Source organism: Amphiura filiformis, chromosome 11, assembly GCF_039555335.1.
Source record: "Amphiura filiformis chromosome 11, Afil_fr2py, whole genome shotgun sequence".
Lineage (NCBI taxonomy): Eukaryota > Metazoa > Echinodermata > Ophiuroidea > Amphilepidida > Amphiuridae > Amphiura > Amphiura filiformis.
The window spans coordinates 18,831,170-18,846,809 of NC_092638.1; the positions used below are offsets into that span (position 1 = coordinate 18,831,170).

The following is a 15,640-nucleotide window of genomic DNA, read 5'->3' on the forward strand; positions in this document are numbered from 1 at the left end:
TCACGACTGGACAAAAAGTCCGGAAATCCGAACTCCTCTATAGGGGGTGTGCATCTATTTTCTGGAATAGCCCATTAGATTAGGACGGTGCTCTATCTATTCTGCTACAACTTTTGGATTCCCAGATGGGAATAGAAGAAGAAATAATACCAGTCACACGCACCTTTTTGCTCCCAAATTGAGCTTTTGCAAGGGACTATCATTTATCATTTCAACTCTTAATGGGTTAAAAGCTCAAGTTGGCTCTGAAAGTCGAAGAGTCGAACCCTGGGAGTCGAACAGTGTGACATCAGCAAACGATGCCGGAGTAGGCGAGATTTTCCAGGGATTTTCATAATGTTGGTGATAGAATCGCATCATTAATAATAGGACGGCAACCCATTTAAAAACCAAAAAGAAAAATGGCGACCCCCACAAGCGAACTTGTCGAAAACGTGTTGAAAGCTGCTGACGAAGAAGCTAAGAAATTCAAGACAATTGGTGTGCTGAAAGATATAGATCTTGCTATTGATCCCGGAAATCTCTTGGCAGTTGACGTGAATCCAATTGACGAAAAGGCGTTTCGGTAAGAAATGGCGTAAAAAGTTTAAGCTTACCGCACAATCTAGACTCGCTGAGTCTATACTAAAATGCAGAAAACCTTAGACGAGCGCGTATTGTAAGGATACATCGCGTATATACTGCGTTGAACGCACTTGTCTCTGATTGGCTGCTAAGGCGATATATTGTTGCTGAGTGGAAATTTATGAATGAACTGTGCGCCGTACGCGTTGTTAGCGCCGAATTTGCAACATCACGGTAGTCGCGCTCGTAAAAGGTTTGCTGCATTTTAGTATAGTCTCATGGACGCCGTTCGTCCACTGAGACTCGTTTTTCCCATTTTGTAGGTATGCTAGGTGAATTCAAATTTGCCATCAAACTGCATCATTTCATATATCAAATTAAAGCCCTTGAGTAAACAAAGCCAAAACTGAAAACCATTTTTTCATAGCACTTTCCGTAGCAAAGTTACATCTTGTCAAAGATTGACTTTCATCAAAAAGTTTCAGCTAGCAAAATCCCCCAAAACGGCATTTCGGGGGTGTTTCTAGATCTTAAGTCTCATTGATAGCAGCTTTTTTTTAATGGAACTGCTATCCAAATCCCTCTAAAATTCCATGTGCGGGTGACTTATCAGTTATCACCATAAAAAATCACATATTTGGGTCAAGTGAAGTATAGAAAACATATTTATGTAGGTTTCTTTCTTCGGGCACTTGTTTTAAATTTCTATGTAAAAATGCATTGACATTGTCGGCGAATTTGGCTGACTAGCAAATGTGTTAACTAAAGGTTTGCCTGGGTTACCTACATTTTGTGTGTGAATGTGATTTACACGCTTAAGACTTTGCGCCGCTGTGGCATTTAAAAAAATTTCTTTGAAATTTGGACGATGCATGTAAAACTGTACTCATATAATTATAAGAATCAGAAACTTACCTAGGATTCTTACCAAATTCTTGAAACGCAATATCATTTGGAATTTTGGCGAATAAAGATGATTTAAGAAGCCGCCTCTCTCCCCGTGTCCAACAAAAATGATCACGAATGAAAAATGACAAATTTCACTGCGCGTGCGCACAAGAGTAAATTTCGCTGATCCCTCCTGTTCTTTTCAATGTCAATTTAACACACAATTCCCGCTGTTGTTTTGGTTCCAATAAAATAGCCTAAATCCCAAGGCCCCGATCTCAAAACAATAAACATGGCGGAACAAGCACAACCCGATGACGGTGCGTAAGCAGTTGAAGGACTGGTTGATTAAGTTACGTGAAAATCGTCATTGATCACCATCAAGCGATAGTCTCTGCACAGCCAATTTGCGTCGGTCCTAACGCTCGTCGTTCCTATAGACACATACAGTGTGTGCCGAGACTAACCTACCACCTGTTGTCTTGTTATTCAAGGTTTTTTTAACATGCCCCCCCAAAAATCCGGATTTTTTTATTCAAAAATCACAAATTTATGACCAGAAATGAGCCGGAAATTTGTAATTCAAATCGCATTTAGCGATTAGGATATTGAAATTAGAATTAGTTGGCTTTTCAAATCATGGCTCACTTTCAGCAACCAAAAAGAAAAAACATTTATTTTGTGAAAAAAATTTGTATCCACTCTGAAACAAAAATCATAGGCTGTGGAAAAATAAAAGCTGCCTGAATGTTTTTCTGGTATTAACATGGAAATTTCAAACAGTGGAAATAAATAGAAACTACAAGCTTTGCTATGATTTGTAAATGGTTTATTACATTATGACACTCAAGAAAACAGGGACATGTTGACCTTACAAATTTTATCAACTTTTTTTTCTAAGTGGATAAAATTTTTGCGGTCAGCACGTTTTTTGCACAGTCAGTCTGGTTACAGGAAACACAACATTAGTTTTGTTAGGCCCCATACATGTAAAAGTATTCCATTTTTCAGGTAAGGCAACAAGTTAAAAGTGTATTTAGAACCAACTGTTTTTTCACGTTTCTTGAAAAAGTACATGATCTATGTGACAGATTTCCCAAGTGAGGCATTCATCTATTAGCATACCAATCGACTCCTCCCCTACCCCACCTCCCCCACTACACCTCCCCCACCACACCTCCCCAGTGTTTAGGGAGCATACCTCTGACACAAAGTAACTATATTTTGATTCATTTTTCACATTATTTACAGATCCAACAAAGAAGACTACCTGAAGAAATTAACAAGAGACAACACACAGCTTCTATTTAATGATTTATGGAAGGTACAGTGTGGTCTTTATAAGGCCCAAAAAAATTGTTTGATTGGCGTAACCCGACCGACCCTAAAAATAGGCGTGACCATACACTGTTATCTTATTTTTATGTTAAAGCCAATCAAACAATTGGTTTTTTAGGCCTAAGAATCCTTCAGGGGTAGGGTGTCCAAGTATTTGATGTGTTCAGTGGCTTGTCAGGATCTCTTGTCTGAAGGGGCAAAGACAAAAATTCCTGGTGGGCATATTTTTGGTCCGATGTTACTGTGATAAGGACAAAAAAAAAAATTGTTTGTTTGTCCACGTCCGACCGACCGTGTACCATGGTCCCGACCGTGTCTTTTTTTTAAAATTTGCGTTGCATGTGCTAGTAAAACAGTGGTTAGTATAAATTTAAAGAAAGAAAATGTAAAGAAAATGAACAGTATAACATGCAGAACCATCTCAAGAGTTAAACCAGTAAAGTGCTGTGTGTTTTGACTTATTTACCAGTCTTCAAATGGTCAGTTTCAAATGTAATATCTGTAAAAATAAAAAAAATCCGACCTACCGACCCAACTGTTTCATAAGCCTCTATGGACAAACAAACATTTTTTTTTGCCTAATTGTGTGTGAAGTGTGAAATGTTTTTCAATTGCTAACTATTGTAACCCAAAATTAAGGTGAAATTTTGTGTTTACCAGGCCAAATTTCAACTAGTGGGGGTAGAGGGTACATTCAAATTTTCTTTTGATGGTTAGTTTTAGAGGGTTTGGAATTATAAATCTTTAAGGGGTTTGAGTTTTGGAAACCAATTCATGGGGGGGGTTCGACCAGCTTGAGCAAGGATGTAGCCACGTCAAGGTAGTGTGAGGGTTCCATAATTTTAATTTTCTGGAAGCATAGACACCCCTGAACAGACTCCTCAGAAAGTTAATTTATCCTCTAGCTAAAGGTAGTTATGTGACTTTGTACATACCATAGACTTTGTGTGGTGATCATATTGATTGTGGTTCGCAGGTGAATTATGTCCACTTTTTGAATTGATTAAATTCCTGTGCCAAAATTGTCTAGGGCAATGACGTCATGATTATTTGTGCTCATTTGTCGCCAGCTTTCATTGTATTACTGGGACGTCATTTTTATGGTCAATATGAGTTTGTTTTAAATACAACCAATTGATTTGTGATTGATAATTATTTTTCTAACATATACATGTAAGGCATAATCTTGACTTTCAGGCTTTGGATTATAAGAGACGATTCAAATTTATTTTCACTTTTATGTTATTATTACCAGCTTCCAGTGCAGAAAGTAGAAGATGCTGTTGTTGTAGAGGTAAGTTAAAGGATGTCCAAAAGTTTTAATATTCCATAGGGTTGGTTTATGAAGGCTAAGGCCTACTATTCAAGTTAGCTCAATCGATAAGGCATTTGAGTATGGTGCGAGCGGTTGCGGGTTCGAATCCCGGCATGGTTAGTACGCTCGTGTAAAAATTGAGTTGGCTTGAAATTCCTGTGGACAAGGAACTTACTGCTAATTGTCTCCTTGTAACCTGCCAACAATTTACACAGAATTTGTATACATGTTGTATAATACTTTACAGAAGATACACATGTTATGATGTATCACCATTTATGCGTACACCTAAGACAGGCATTTTTGGGTAATTATGTACCTGGGTATCCGACACCATTTTCTGGCAGGTAAGCGGATACCTGAAATTGTGTAAGTAAAAAAAGAGTCAACCATGAATGATCCTAGCATTTAGCTCTAGGTCCAGGGACACCCCAAAACCGAAAAAATAAATAACCCACTGCTGACTCCCATTCATATTACGTCGCAATTGCTTTGCGATGCATACTACAAAATACTGCAATGTGGCATCGCAATTAAATACATTTTAACTTGGAAATGCGATGAGTGAGTTGCGGCAGTAATTGATATATTGGCAACGCACTGCAAAGCAATTGCAGCGTAGGATGAAAGAACCTTTACCTGGGTAGTGAAATCTCGGTCAGGTACCTGAAAACCCGCCCAAGAATGCATGCCTTGCTTACACCAGATGTGTCAATGTCCTGTTGGTTTTTACTTAATTTTATCAGAATTTTGAAAATTGTAGAATGTTTTAACATAAAAGTGTTAGCATGTGCCCAAATGATATTTCACTCTAGATGTCATAATAGTAACCTAGTATGATCTGTATTTACACACACAGTTACCTGATCCAACTACACCATTGCCTAGAGAAAAACCAGTAAGTATTCTAGATGAGTTTACACAGAAAAAATGGGCAGGTGGAAAAAAACTAAAAAAATCCCTCTTCTATGAGTGGGTGTCCAAATTTGTATGAATGATATATTGTGAAAATACCCTTACACCGTTTTCTTTTCAGAAACATTGATCAACAAAATATGAAGAAAACAGAAAAGTTACACTCGTCCTTGCGATTGCATCCTATATTGGATTTGCACAGGAATTCCTTATACCTGGGTATAGAGAATTAAGATTTGCCTCTCCAGAAATAAAAAATGCACTGCCTTTCTTCTTGATTGTAGGGGGCAGTTACTACATAAGTAAACATTCTGAAAGTTCAAAGAAAAATACATGTGGGATGTGTAGTTTGGGATTGATGGAACTCTAAATGCCCCTTTTATAAGTGCCCTCATTATCTTTCAATATAAAGCAGGTAGATCACATGAAGTTTTTCCATTATTAAAACAGGTACCTAAAGCCAAACCAGCAACTCGTTGGGAGCAGTATGCACAGCTCAAGGGTATTCAGAATAAGAAGAAAGGAAGGAAAGTGTGGGATGAAGAACAAAAGGTAAGTTATCTACATGAGATAGCTGAGATATTATTGCATTGTAAACTGTGACTCTAGCACAAGAACTAATGATGAATTGTATTAAGTGTTCATAGCATTCGGCTATTCCAGTTGAAATCTATACACCCCCTATGGAAGATGTGACCTTATCTCCCACACAGGGAGTGTAGATATCAAATGGAGCCCATTCAGGTTACTCCCCATAGCCGCCGTCGGCTATGGGGAGAAAATTTGGGTCCTTGCCGACGGTGCGCGGAGACGAACCAAAACAATTCTGCGTCTCATCTTTAGCGTCTTGGTATAGCGTGCAGGTCGCATCAAGTGCGTCTCTCAAGTCCTCCATGTCACTCTTGCATGACAACGATTGCTTTGAGTGCATTCCGAGGGAAAACGAAATACCCCCAATTTTTGCTCCATGCCTGTATCAAGATGGCGGCCAAGTCCCGACTCTTCTTCTCTAATTCTGTGGCGTATGTCAATAAATTCCCAATTTACGCCCACATCAATTCACAACAGTGTGTGTCCTCACATAATAGTTCGGATAGGTGCCATGCCCAGTTGCGTGTACGCCATTTTATATCAAGCCTCAGTGCTATGAGTCCCGCCTATTATGATCTGATCAGATTATAATTGACTATTCACTGATTGTAATTTTTTAAATTGAAAGATGGTTGAGTTAATTTGAATACTTGTTTTTACCTGTTCCAACTCCAGTGACACCTCATGCATATTTTCCCGGGGTATGATTATGTCTTTGTTCACTAGAGGGGCATGAACACTAGCAGATTTTTTTCAAAGCAAAATGCTAATACCTATTTCAATACATGCAGAAGTCCAGGGAAATTAACATGGTGTCACTGGAGCTGGAATAGATAATTAAAGTTGGTAAAGATGAACGTTTTGATAGTTTGGGAAAAAATTATATTTTGAAAATCTAGCTAATCTGTGAGTTTCAAATGCAAGTTTGAAATATTTTCTGTGCTAGCTTGGGATGTTAGAAATAAACTGCGGACATGTGGATAAACCATAGAATTAAAACCAGAGAACCTGGACTCCTTACACCGCCACGTACAATAGCGCCGTCAGCTATGGAGGTAAAATCTGAGGTATTCCGATCCTTGCCGACAGTGCTCGGAAACAACTAATGAAAACAATAATGGATCTCATCTTAAGCGTTTAGGTATGGCACATGTATCGCACAAGTGTGTCTCCCAATTGTCTCATGTGACATTGTGTTCACATGACAACGATTGCCTCAAGCACATTCCGAGCTACCAAATCCCCTCGATTTTGACCCCATGCATGTATTAAGAATAAGATGGCGGTCAAGTCCTGGTTCTCTGGTTTTAATCCTGTGTGATTAACAGAACTGCCTATTTATAATTATATTCAGATTAGAAATTAAAAGGAAGTGTGATACATTGTCTTTATTCATGTTCTTAATATTTTCCATTCATCCTGTAGAAATGGGTGCCAAGATGGGGCTATGGCAGCAAGAATGATTTGAAGCAAGACTGGCTATTAGAAGTACCGGGCTCAGTTGGTAAGTGCAGGAAGGACATGAACAAGCAAGCATTGCAAGATTGGGTCTAAGCAGGGATACATGCATGCATGCATTCCAATCATGCATCAGGCTATAGACCCATATGGAAGACTTTGACCTAAATAAATTTGCAAAAATGGAAAACATGGACTGGGTAGAATTCAGGATTATATACCTCATCTCCTCTAAAGATTCCCGCCATCTGTTTGGTTCAAAACTATGCCTGCAAAAGTAACTATTCCCTGGGCATAGTTCTGTGTGCGCATTTTTCCCAGCGTAAAATGATATTACGCATGTGTTAATGTTTTCACGCGCTATAATTACGCAGAAATCGCAGACTGTAATCTGTGTGCTGTTCGCATTGAAACTATTAATTTCTCTTCCCAAAATCGATGCTTTTAACCAAACAGATGACAAGAATCTTAAGATTTGGTATATAAAACAAATATTGGCTGCTTTTTATTTGGGGCATGGTTAAAATTATAGGCCCAAGGTGATCTCAAAACCATGACTATGCCCCGAGGCATATGGTTTTGAGATCACCGTGGGCCTATAATTTGGGCCCTTCATAGCAGTTAATATTTGTATACTATGACCTATGTTCACAGTTTTACTCACTGTTTTAACTTCTGCTGTCCTATATTTGTCCTATCAAATGTTCCTATATTTTTGCAAGGGCTGTTGTGAAAGCTCTTGATGCCCTAGCCAGTAGTCAGTGAAATTGGGCTATGCCAGAAATTAATGGCAGTATTATGGCACCCCTAAGAAGACATGGGATTCACAAACATTTTAGCCTATTTTTGCTGTGAGAGAATCACAATTTTCATCAAAACACTACAATAATAATGGGAATTATAAATCCTTTATATGTATTAGTTTCTCAATTACTTAATATTTTCACAGGCCTTATTGGTTTTCTTTTCACCTCCCTGATTTCACTTGCTTGTTGATTGATTTGATTTGAATTAATGCCCTGCAGCCGTGGGCAAGAGTTGGTCCGCATCGGTGTTTGGTATTTCGGATTTTCAGGTCGTCCCGCATGGTGTTAATTTGAATTAATATACGTCATTTTCTCCCTACAGATCCAAATACAGACATGTTTGCAAAGAAGAGAGGGGAGAAAAGAGAGCGTACATCAAAGAACGAGTTGCAGAGATTAAAGAATATTGCAAGAGGACAAAAGTTGAAAGGTAATGAAGCTGTCCTTAATGCTTTGCATGCTAGCCATAGGCTTCAACATGAGAAGTCCCAAGTTTTGAGATATTTTCTCATAATATCCCGACCTATCTCAAAAACCACTGAACCAATACTAGGCTTGTTTGTACTCATTTTAATGCATTTTTCACGCTGATTCCAAATATAGTCATGAAAATTTACATTTCTGAAATTTTTGGAATAAAAAAAAAATGAAACTTGTCGTCTGCAGTCGACACCCGCGTGAAGAGAGTTAATAAGGGAACAAACAAACAGTAAATACAGGTAAATTAAGTAATTCTTGGCCAAGCTGGAACATGCGTGTTGGGTCCATATAGCGTACAAAGCATGTATGCACTGTAAGGCGCGTGCATGCTTTCTTGTGTATCACAATATCTGCGCATGTGTTTATTGCGGAGCCACTAGTATTCAAGCTTGGCCATGAATTTACTTAATTTACCTGTAGTATGTGTGATAGTATTAATTCTTCTACTTCTACTTCTACGTTGATACTGGAACAGGACCTGTTGAAGGTATACTTGTCCAGGGTGGAAAGGTAACATCACATGTGTTCACATCGAAACAACCGTGCAGACAATATTTACAGTGCAAGTAAAAAATCCAGCTGGTGATGAAGCTAGTAGATCACGATGGGCTGTTGCTGTTGACTGCAGCCGCCAAGTCGTGACCTAAAGTTTGGATCCCTGGGTCTGTTTACGATGATCTGCCCACTGTTGATGAGAGTCCAGAGACCATGTTGGAATGCTGTATGAGTTGGGATCTGTACTAGGTAGACTGGAAGTAGGTTCCAACAAATTCTAAGTGAATGTATGATGGGTAATTAGTAAGTTTGTAGTGGTTTGGCTGTTGGACAGCTCACTCATCGGTGGATGCTTGAGGACGAAACACGCACATGTATGTTATGTAATGATTTTTACAGGCTCATAGTCATACAGGGTGAGTCAAAAAAAGTGCAATAGAGCAAAGAATCGATATTTATGTAAGAACCACATTGAACTTTCCAATTATTGAAAGTGTTTATAAATGCTACACTCAATAGTCACCTGTTTTGAAAAAATGAAGTCAATCACATCTACCGTTTAATTTTTATGAGTCCTTTTGCTACGATACCCAGTTTCATTATTTGTCCACGAGGTATACATGTATTTTGAATGAGAGCACACAATGCAGGATAAAGGCAACAGCTCTGAAACTGACTTTAACTTAAATAGGGTTGATTTTTGCGTTATTTTGATTTCTTTTTTCTGTTCAAACAAACTTTCTAACATTACTTTAAGTCCTTCATACCTCACTCGACTACAACTCCAGTTTTTTTAATCCCAATATGTCCAACTTACTGGATATTTTATAATTCACTCCACGTCAATTTGCGCGCATTTCATTTTGACATTTGAAAAAATCCACCTACAAATGTGTATGTTTTGATAGAGAATAAACATCTTTAAAGTAAAGGTAAAATTAAAATAACAACAAATAATGTTTCTTTTCCTTAAACAAGACCAAGGACAATAATAATTTGGGTGCTCCATTTAATTTAAATGCCAATGAGGTTAAGAAAATAGCAGTTGTTCCAAATCTACCTTACACAGAGCGGGCTGACATTCAAATTTTAGATGTTTCTTGGACAAACATTAAAATTGGGTATCGCTATAAAATGTGTCATAAAAACAAAACGGTAAATGTTAATTCCTTGGTTTTTTCTCACAAGGTCACTAATGGATATATCATTTATAAAATGTTTTAAAACCTAAAAGGTTCAAATCGGTTCTTAAATAAAAATGGATTCTTTTCTCTATTGCACTTTTTTTGACTCACCCTGCAGGTGGTGGCGCATTGCATTCTCTAAATTCAGTAAATTTTCATCGTCAACCGTGTAATTGAATGGGATTATTTTGAAATTTTAAAACGCTTGAAATATCACAAACAAATAGCCTTATGTTGATAAATAATATAAATACAAGCTAAAACCGTTGGGGTTCGATAATGAACCCCACAAAACTAACCGAGTATATTGGAAAATGCCATACGGCCGGGCGGTTTCACAAGTTGCCGGCTCGATCATGTCATCCGCCTCCTGTCACCCTGTACAATTCATAATAATTGTTATGGACTCCCGTCGTAAAAGCCTATCACAAATTTGTATGATGGGTATTCTTTATACAACGGGTTCACTGTTGGACAAGCATAAAACTGTCAAGCCTTGTCAGGACCAGCTCCATCTTCTTCAGTACAAAACTACTGGGAGTTCTGCATGTAGACTACCCCTTTTCTACAGAAAGTATCATGTGCAGTGTTGCCAGTCTTCTGGAAATTTCCTGATTTCAGGAAATTTTACTTAGATAATCCTGTACAAATGTATGGGCAAAGTACATTTTTCAGGAAATATTTTGCCATTTCAGGAATTTTTGACAACACTGACTGGCATCTCTGCATGTGGGTTACCCCTTGCCCAATGATACATTAGATTGCCCTTTAAAGAGATGGTGGCTCTGAAAAGAGCTGTTGTAAGTAATAATTAATTCTTTTTTCCTCTTTATTTTAACAGTGGCAGGAGAAGGCTTGAAACCTACAGCAAATCCCAGTAGAAATGTAGTGAACAAAGCAATACACATAGCCAAGCAGTCAACAGCATCCATAGGCAAATTTGAAGAAAAACTGGTAAGTTATATCCTGAACATGGATGGCCAAGTAACAGAGATGCCTCTTTTCAGGTTTTGACCTGAATTCAGGTTTTCTGTGTGTCAAAATATAAGTGTTTGTATTTAATTGGGCCCGTTTGGGTTTTTTAAAGCTCTTTTTCAGCTTTATCTTGCCAGGTTTCAGTTTTGTTGAGAGAAACTGAAAAGCATCTCTTCAAAGAGATAATGGGTGGTTTGAAGATGAAATTGACTGAAATCAAAAATTCCAATGAAAATCTTCCAATAATTTTTCTAAAACTTGCAATTTTTGTATTTAACCTACTCGGCACTGATTTGACATTAAAATATTGTAACACCATGTCTATGTTACCATAAATCCTGACTCTAAATATTGAAAATTTTTAATTAACAAAAATTAGTGCTGTATTTTTCTGGAATAGGAAGTAGTGAACGAAAAGTACTAGTGACTGTACAATGCTACCAGTGTTTCAGTCATGGCTAGCGATATCACTAGAAAGGTGCCTTGAAGACAACAGAAAATGTAAAAGGCAATCCTCATTTTGGTTTTTAGACTACCTATGGGAAACAACTTTTTTAGCATATTAAAATGCCTTATCCATACAAATAGTGATGTCAAGTAGATGGACAGGAAGTACTATCTATGACCTCATTGATCTGGGTCATGAATCATCCTATGCGACCCAAAGGTCACGTCATAGTTCTTCCAACATGATTTGTTTCGTTTATGTTTTCGTATCCACAGTTACTTTTAGCGCTAGTAGTAGGGTTAAACACATGATATCTTTAGTAGGTACTCCACATTGCAGCCAAAGATTTGGATGAAAAATTATATTTGGGTGTTTTTTTTTTGTTAGGTTAAAACAGCAGAAATAAGTAACCCCATATATTTTTCTCTTCTTTCAGCCTAAGGAACCAAGAGCCAAGAATATGGGCAAGAGGAGGAAGGTAAGAGAGTAATTACTTTAGGCCAGTATGTACTGTGACATTTTCTGGCCGTTTGTCTGCTGCTATGACTTACAGTGCGTTTTAGTTCCCTGCAGCGATTTTTGGTTCTCTGCTTAGAGCTTTGGTTTTTGGGTACAATTTTCTATTCAATTGATTAACTTTGTTTGGAGGCTTTGTTCTTCTTCTGGATGTCTTTTATTTTGTACAGTGTGAAACTAGATACTAGCCTTTAGAAAATAAAAGGGAAAAAAGCTTAGTGATTTTAGTGCACTACACACAGGCATTAACCCACAAGCCTCAGCACACTTTACAGTAATTCCCTGTACCCTGTGGCCCAAGATATATAAACCATTAAGCAACAGTCGGGGATTTGCAGCAAAGAAGTGCACACCCTATACATACCACAATAAGCCATAGCAGCCAGGATCAGTTCCGCAAGTTTTTGTAGGGGTAACCAAGACCAACAAGAAGTTTGATCTTTGCCCAGGGAAATTTCAAGTTCAATTATTCATGAGAACAAACAGGGACTGCACCATGGCTCTACCAATTGAGCTAACTTGACTTTATAACTGAAGAATTTTTTTGTACTAGCGGAATGCCCACATACGTTTTGTCGGAGGTGCCCTATGTGTTACCCGCCCCAACCCTACTGAAGCGGAGGTACCCAGTCTGTAGTGTTTTGTAGTATTCAGTATGGTTAGGCAGCCCTCGAATTAAGGATCTGAAGGGGCACAGCAACTTTTTTAGGGCAACTTCATAATTGCCTTGGATTTTCACTGAAAAGGCAAGGCAGCACGGCAGTTTGTAATATTTCAAGAGGGCATCATGGCAACTGTTGAAAATTTGGGAAGGGCACCAAGGCAATTTCTCAAAAGTGAAGAAAACACACACAAACATAGATGGATGATTTTATAATGAAGGGGCAGGGCTGGGGCACCGACGGCAACTTCATTAGAGGGCATGGCAAGTGACTGCCTTGGGTAAAGGACATATTTCGAGGGCATTACGGCAGTGGGGATGGGCACCCACGGCAAAATGCCATGGGTGCCGTGGGTTAATTCGAGGGCTGCTGGTTAGGGTTCTTGCAATGTGTGTCCATGTATGTATTGATGTCTTTTCTTTCTATGTTTGCCAGTTTGAGCCAGTGTTTGGAGGTCTCGGCAAAGAAAAGGACAGGGAGAAACACATACTTGATGTCATATTAAAGAAGAAACCAAGGATGAACATTACAAAGGTAAATTTGAAAAGTGATATTTCTAGGATTAGCATTTTAGCAGGTGTTATTGTTGCAAAAAAGTTTCTTCTCCAAATGCAAGAAAAATGCAGCAATAATTTTTTTGGAATTTAAAAAGATTATTTTGTTTTGCCAAATGAAATATAGCTAAATCCTATATCCTTTAGTTCTAACTGGCAATAAAAGTCAAATTGTAATATTTTTACAATTTGAGGGAAATGAATTTGGCATGTTTGCATATAGACTTGGCACAAGTCAAAAATCAAAACCAAAATTCAAAATCTTGAGTATCGGGCTAAGAAGCTTAAGAGGTGGCTCATAATTTTTAATTTTTTAAAATTTTGACAATTGGTTATGAAAAAGATTAGAAAATGCATTTTTAGTTAAATTAGAATGCATAACTTGAATTTAGTCTTTGTACCTACCTGTCTTTGGGCTTGATCATCACTGCTTATGAAAAATGCCCTAAAAATTCATGTTGACCACAATATTTAAATTTGACTTTCATTGTCATTCATCCTTCATTGAAGGATTAGAAATTTGGCTGTTTCATTTGGCAAAATTGGATAACATTTTTTAATGAACAAAAATTAGTGCTGTATTTTTCTGGAATAGTGAACAAAAAGTACTATAGTGACTGTACAATGTTACCAGTGTTTCAGTCATGGCTAGCGATATCACTAGAAAGATGCTTTGAAGACAACAGGTTGCGATTTGACACTTACAGCCATCATGCTAGCGACTTGAGATTGATATATTGGCAATCACTATTCTGATCAAGGGACAGATGTAGATATATGTGTACATCCATATCAAAAAGATGCACTTGTCGGCTGCTACATTTACACAAGAGCTACAAATAAGCTCGAATAAATTAAATAAATAAAGGCTTATTCCAAGTGTATGTATTTTTCATTCTTAAATCATGTAACTCGGGCATGTTTTTAAGTAACCTCCACTCAGGTCTGTAACCAGGGGGGCAGATTTCCCCCATCCCAAAATGACCCAAAGTCCCCTTTTTTCCCCAAAATGTCCCATTTGCGAATGTAGTGAGCGTTTTTTATGCCTTTTTGGTCAAAAGAGGTCCAAATTTTGGAAAAAAGGTCCACTTTTTCAAAATCCCCCCCCAAAAAAATTGAATTCTGGTTACGGGCCTGCCTCCACTTGAGATGAGTCTGGTATTTATTCCTAGCAATTTTGTAAAGAGACACATGTAGCTGCCGACAAGTGCATCTTTTTTGGATGTACACATTATGAAAGATTAGTGATCCCCATGAGATTTCTAAATGTGCGCATACAACAATCTCTTTTCAGGCAACAAACCGCGAGATGGTCGAGCAGCAGCAGGACGGCTCTAAAGATGACGCCAGGAAACGACAGAGAGTAGGGAAGAAAGGCAAAGGCAGTAACCGAGCTCTACCCAAAATATCACGTAAAGGAAATAAAGTCAGGGGGAAAGCCAAGACAAGCAAGAAAGGAAGGAGAAGATAGTAAAATGTGGATGCTTGTTTTTGAACTCAAAAGACATCAGGCTATTCCATTTAAAATCCACACTCCCCCTATGGAAGATTTTTGAAATATCTTCCACAGAGGGAGTATGAGTTTCAAATAGAATAGACAGTTGGGTAACTTCCATTTGAAATACTCACTCCAGTTGTGGAAGAAAAAGTAAAGGCATAATATAGGGGGAGTATGAGTTTCAAAATGATTAACGCTGACTAATTACATTTAAAAAACATCCCCCATCTTCCACAGGGGGAGTGTGGATTTCAACTGGAATAGCCCAATGTTTGTGGGATTTATTTTTCACACTTTGTCAATCTTGAACTTTTCAGTTGATTTTAGATTGAGCTATTTCAGTTGAAATCCATACACCCCTGGAAGACATGATCTAAATCTTCACACAGGGGTGTGAATTTCAAATGGAGTTACCTGTATGGTGGCTCTATTCGAAATATACACTCCCTGTGTAGGAGGTTAAGGTTATGTCTTCCATAGGGGGTGTTTGGATTTCAACTGGAATAGCCCATTTGTGATTCTAAGCTGCCTTACATTGAACTCTACACAAAAAAGGAATATTTTGTGTGTTGTTATTTTCATGGTAGCTGCATGGAATGTGAAAAGTGCGAAAATAAATACAGCACGAAAATTTCCACTTTTTACAGTAGTCGGGTGTGGTGCTGGGTGGGGTAGGATCCTGTGGGATGAAATTATGAAATTGCAAAATAAACGCTTTTATTCTTGTGGCAAATTCAAGCTGAGACGGTGCACTCAGTGTCTGATTTTGACTTGTCATTTTATTAAAATTTCATATTACAAACTAATAAATCATGATGGCGGTAACCTGACTTATCTGTTCCAACCCAATGAGGTAGAATCAAAGAGTACCGATTCCGGCATGTTTGCATGCGGCTCATGGATGCGACTTGATGTACCTTCAGATTGTTTTGAAACACCCAGCAAACTTCATT

At 38.0% G+C, this 15,640-nt stretch overlaps 1 protein-coding gene across 1 annotated transcript; it reads left to right on the forward strand.

Annotated features, from left to right (window-relative positions):
* Window positions 1-378: 378 nt before the first annotated feature.
* On the forward strand, window positions 379-15,430 carry LOC140164490 (ribosome biogenesis regulatory protein homolog). The gene is made up of 11 exons (XM_072187780.1): window positions 379-565; window positions 2,704-2,776; window positions 4,046-4,084; window positions 4,965-5,003; window positions 5,471-5,572; window positions 7,037-7,115; window positions 8,198-8,305; window positions 10,876-10,988; window positions 11,894-11,935; window positions 13,071-13,169; window positions 14,484-15,430. Exons 1-11 carry the CDS (start codon window positions 402-404, stop codon window positions 14,658-14,660), a joined length of 1,035 nt encoding a protein of 344 aa, XP_072043881.1. The 5' UTR covers window positions 379-401; the 3' UTR covers window positions 14,661-15,430.
* Window positions 15,431-15,640: the final 210 nt, after the last annotated feature.

Coding starts and splice junctions, on each gene's coding strand:
- LOC140164490 (XM_072187780.1), top strand. CDS start 402: ATGGCGACCCCCACAAGCGAACTTGTCGAAAACGTGTTGAAAGCTGCT. Junction 2,777..4,045: donor TATTTAATGATTTATGGAAG/GTACAGTGTGGT, acceptor TATTATTACCAG/CTTCCAGTGCAGAAAGTAGA. Junction 7,116..8,197: donor AGAAGTACCGGGCTCAGTTG/GTAAGTGCAGGA, acceptor TTCTCCCTACAG/ATCCAAATACAGACATGTTT.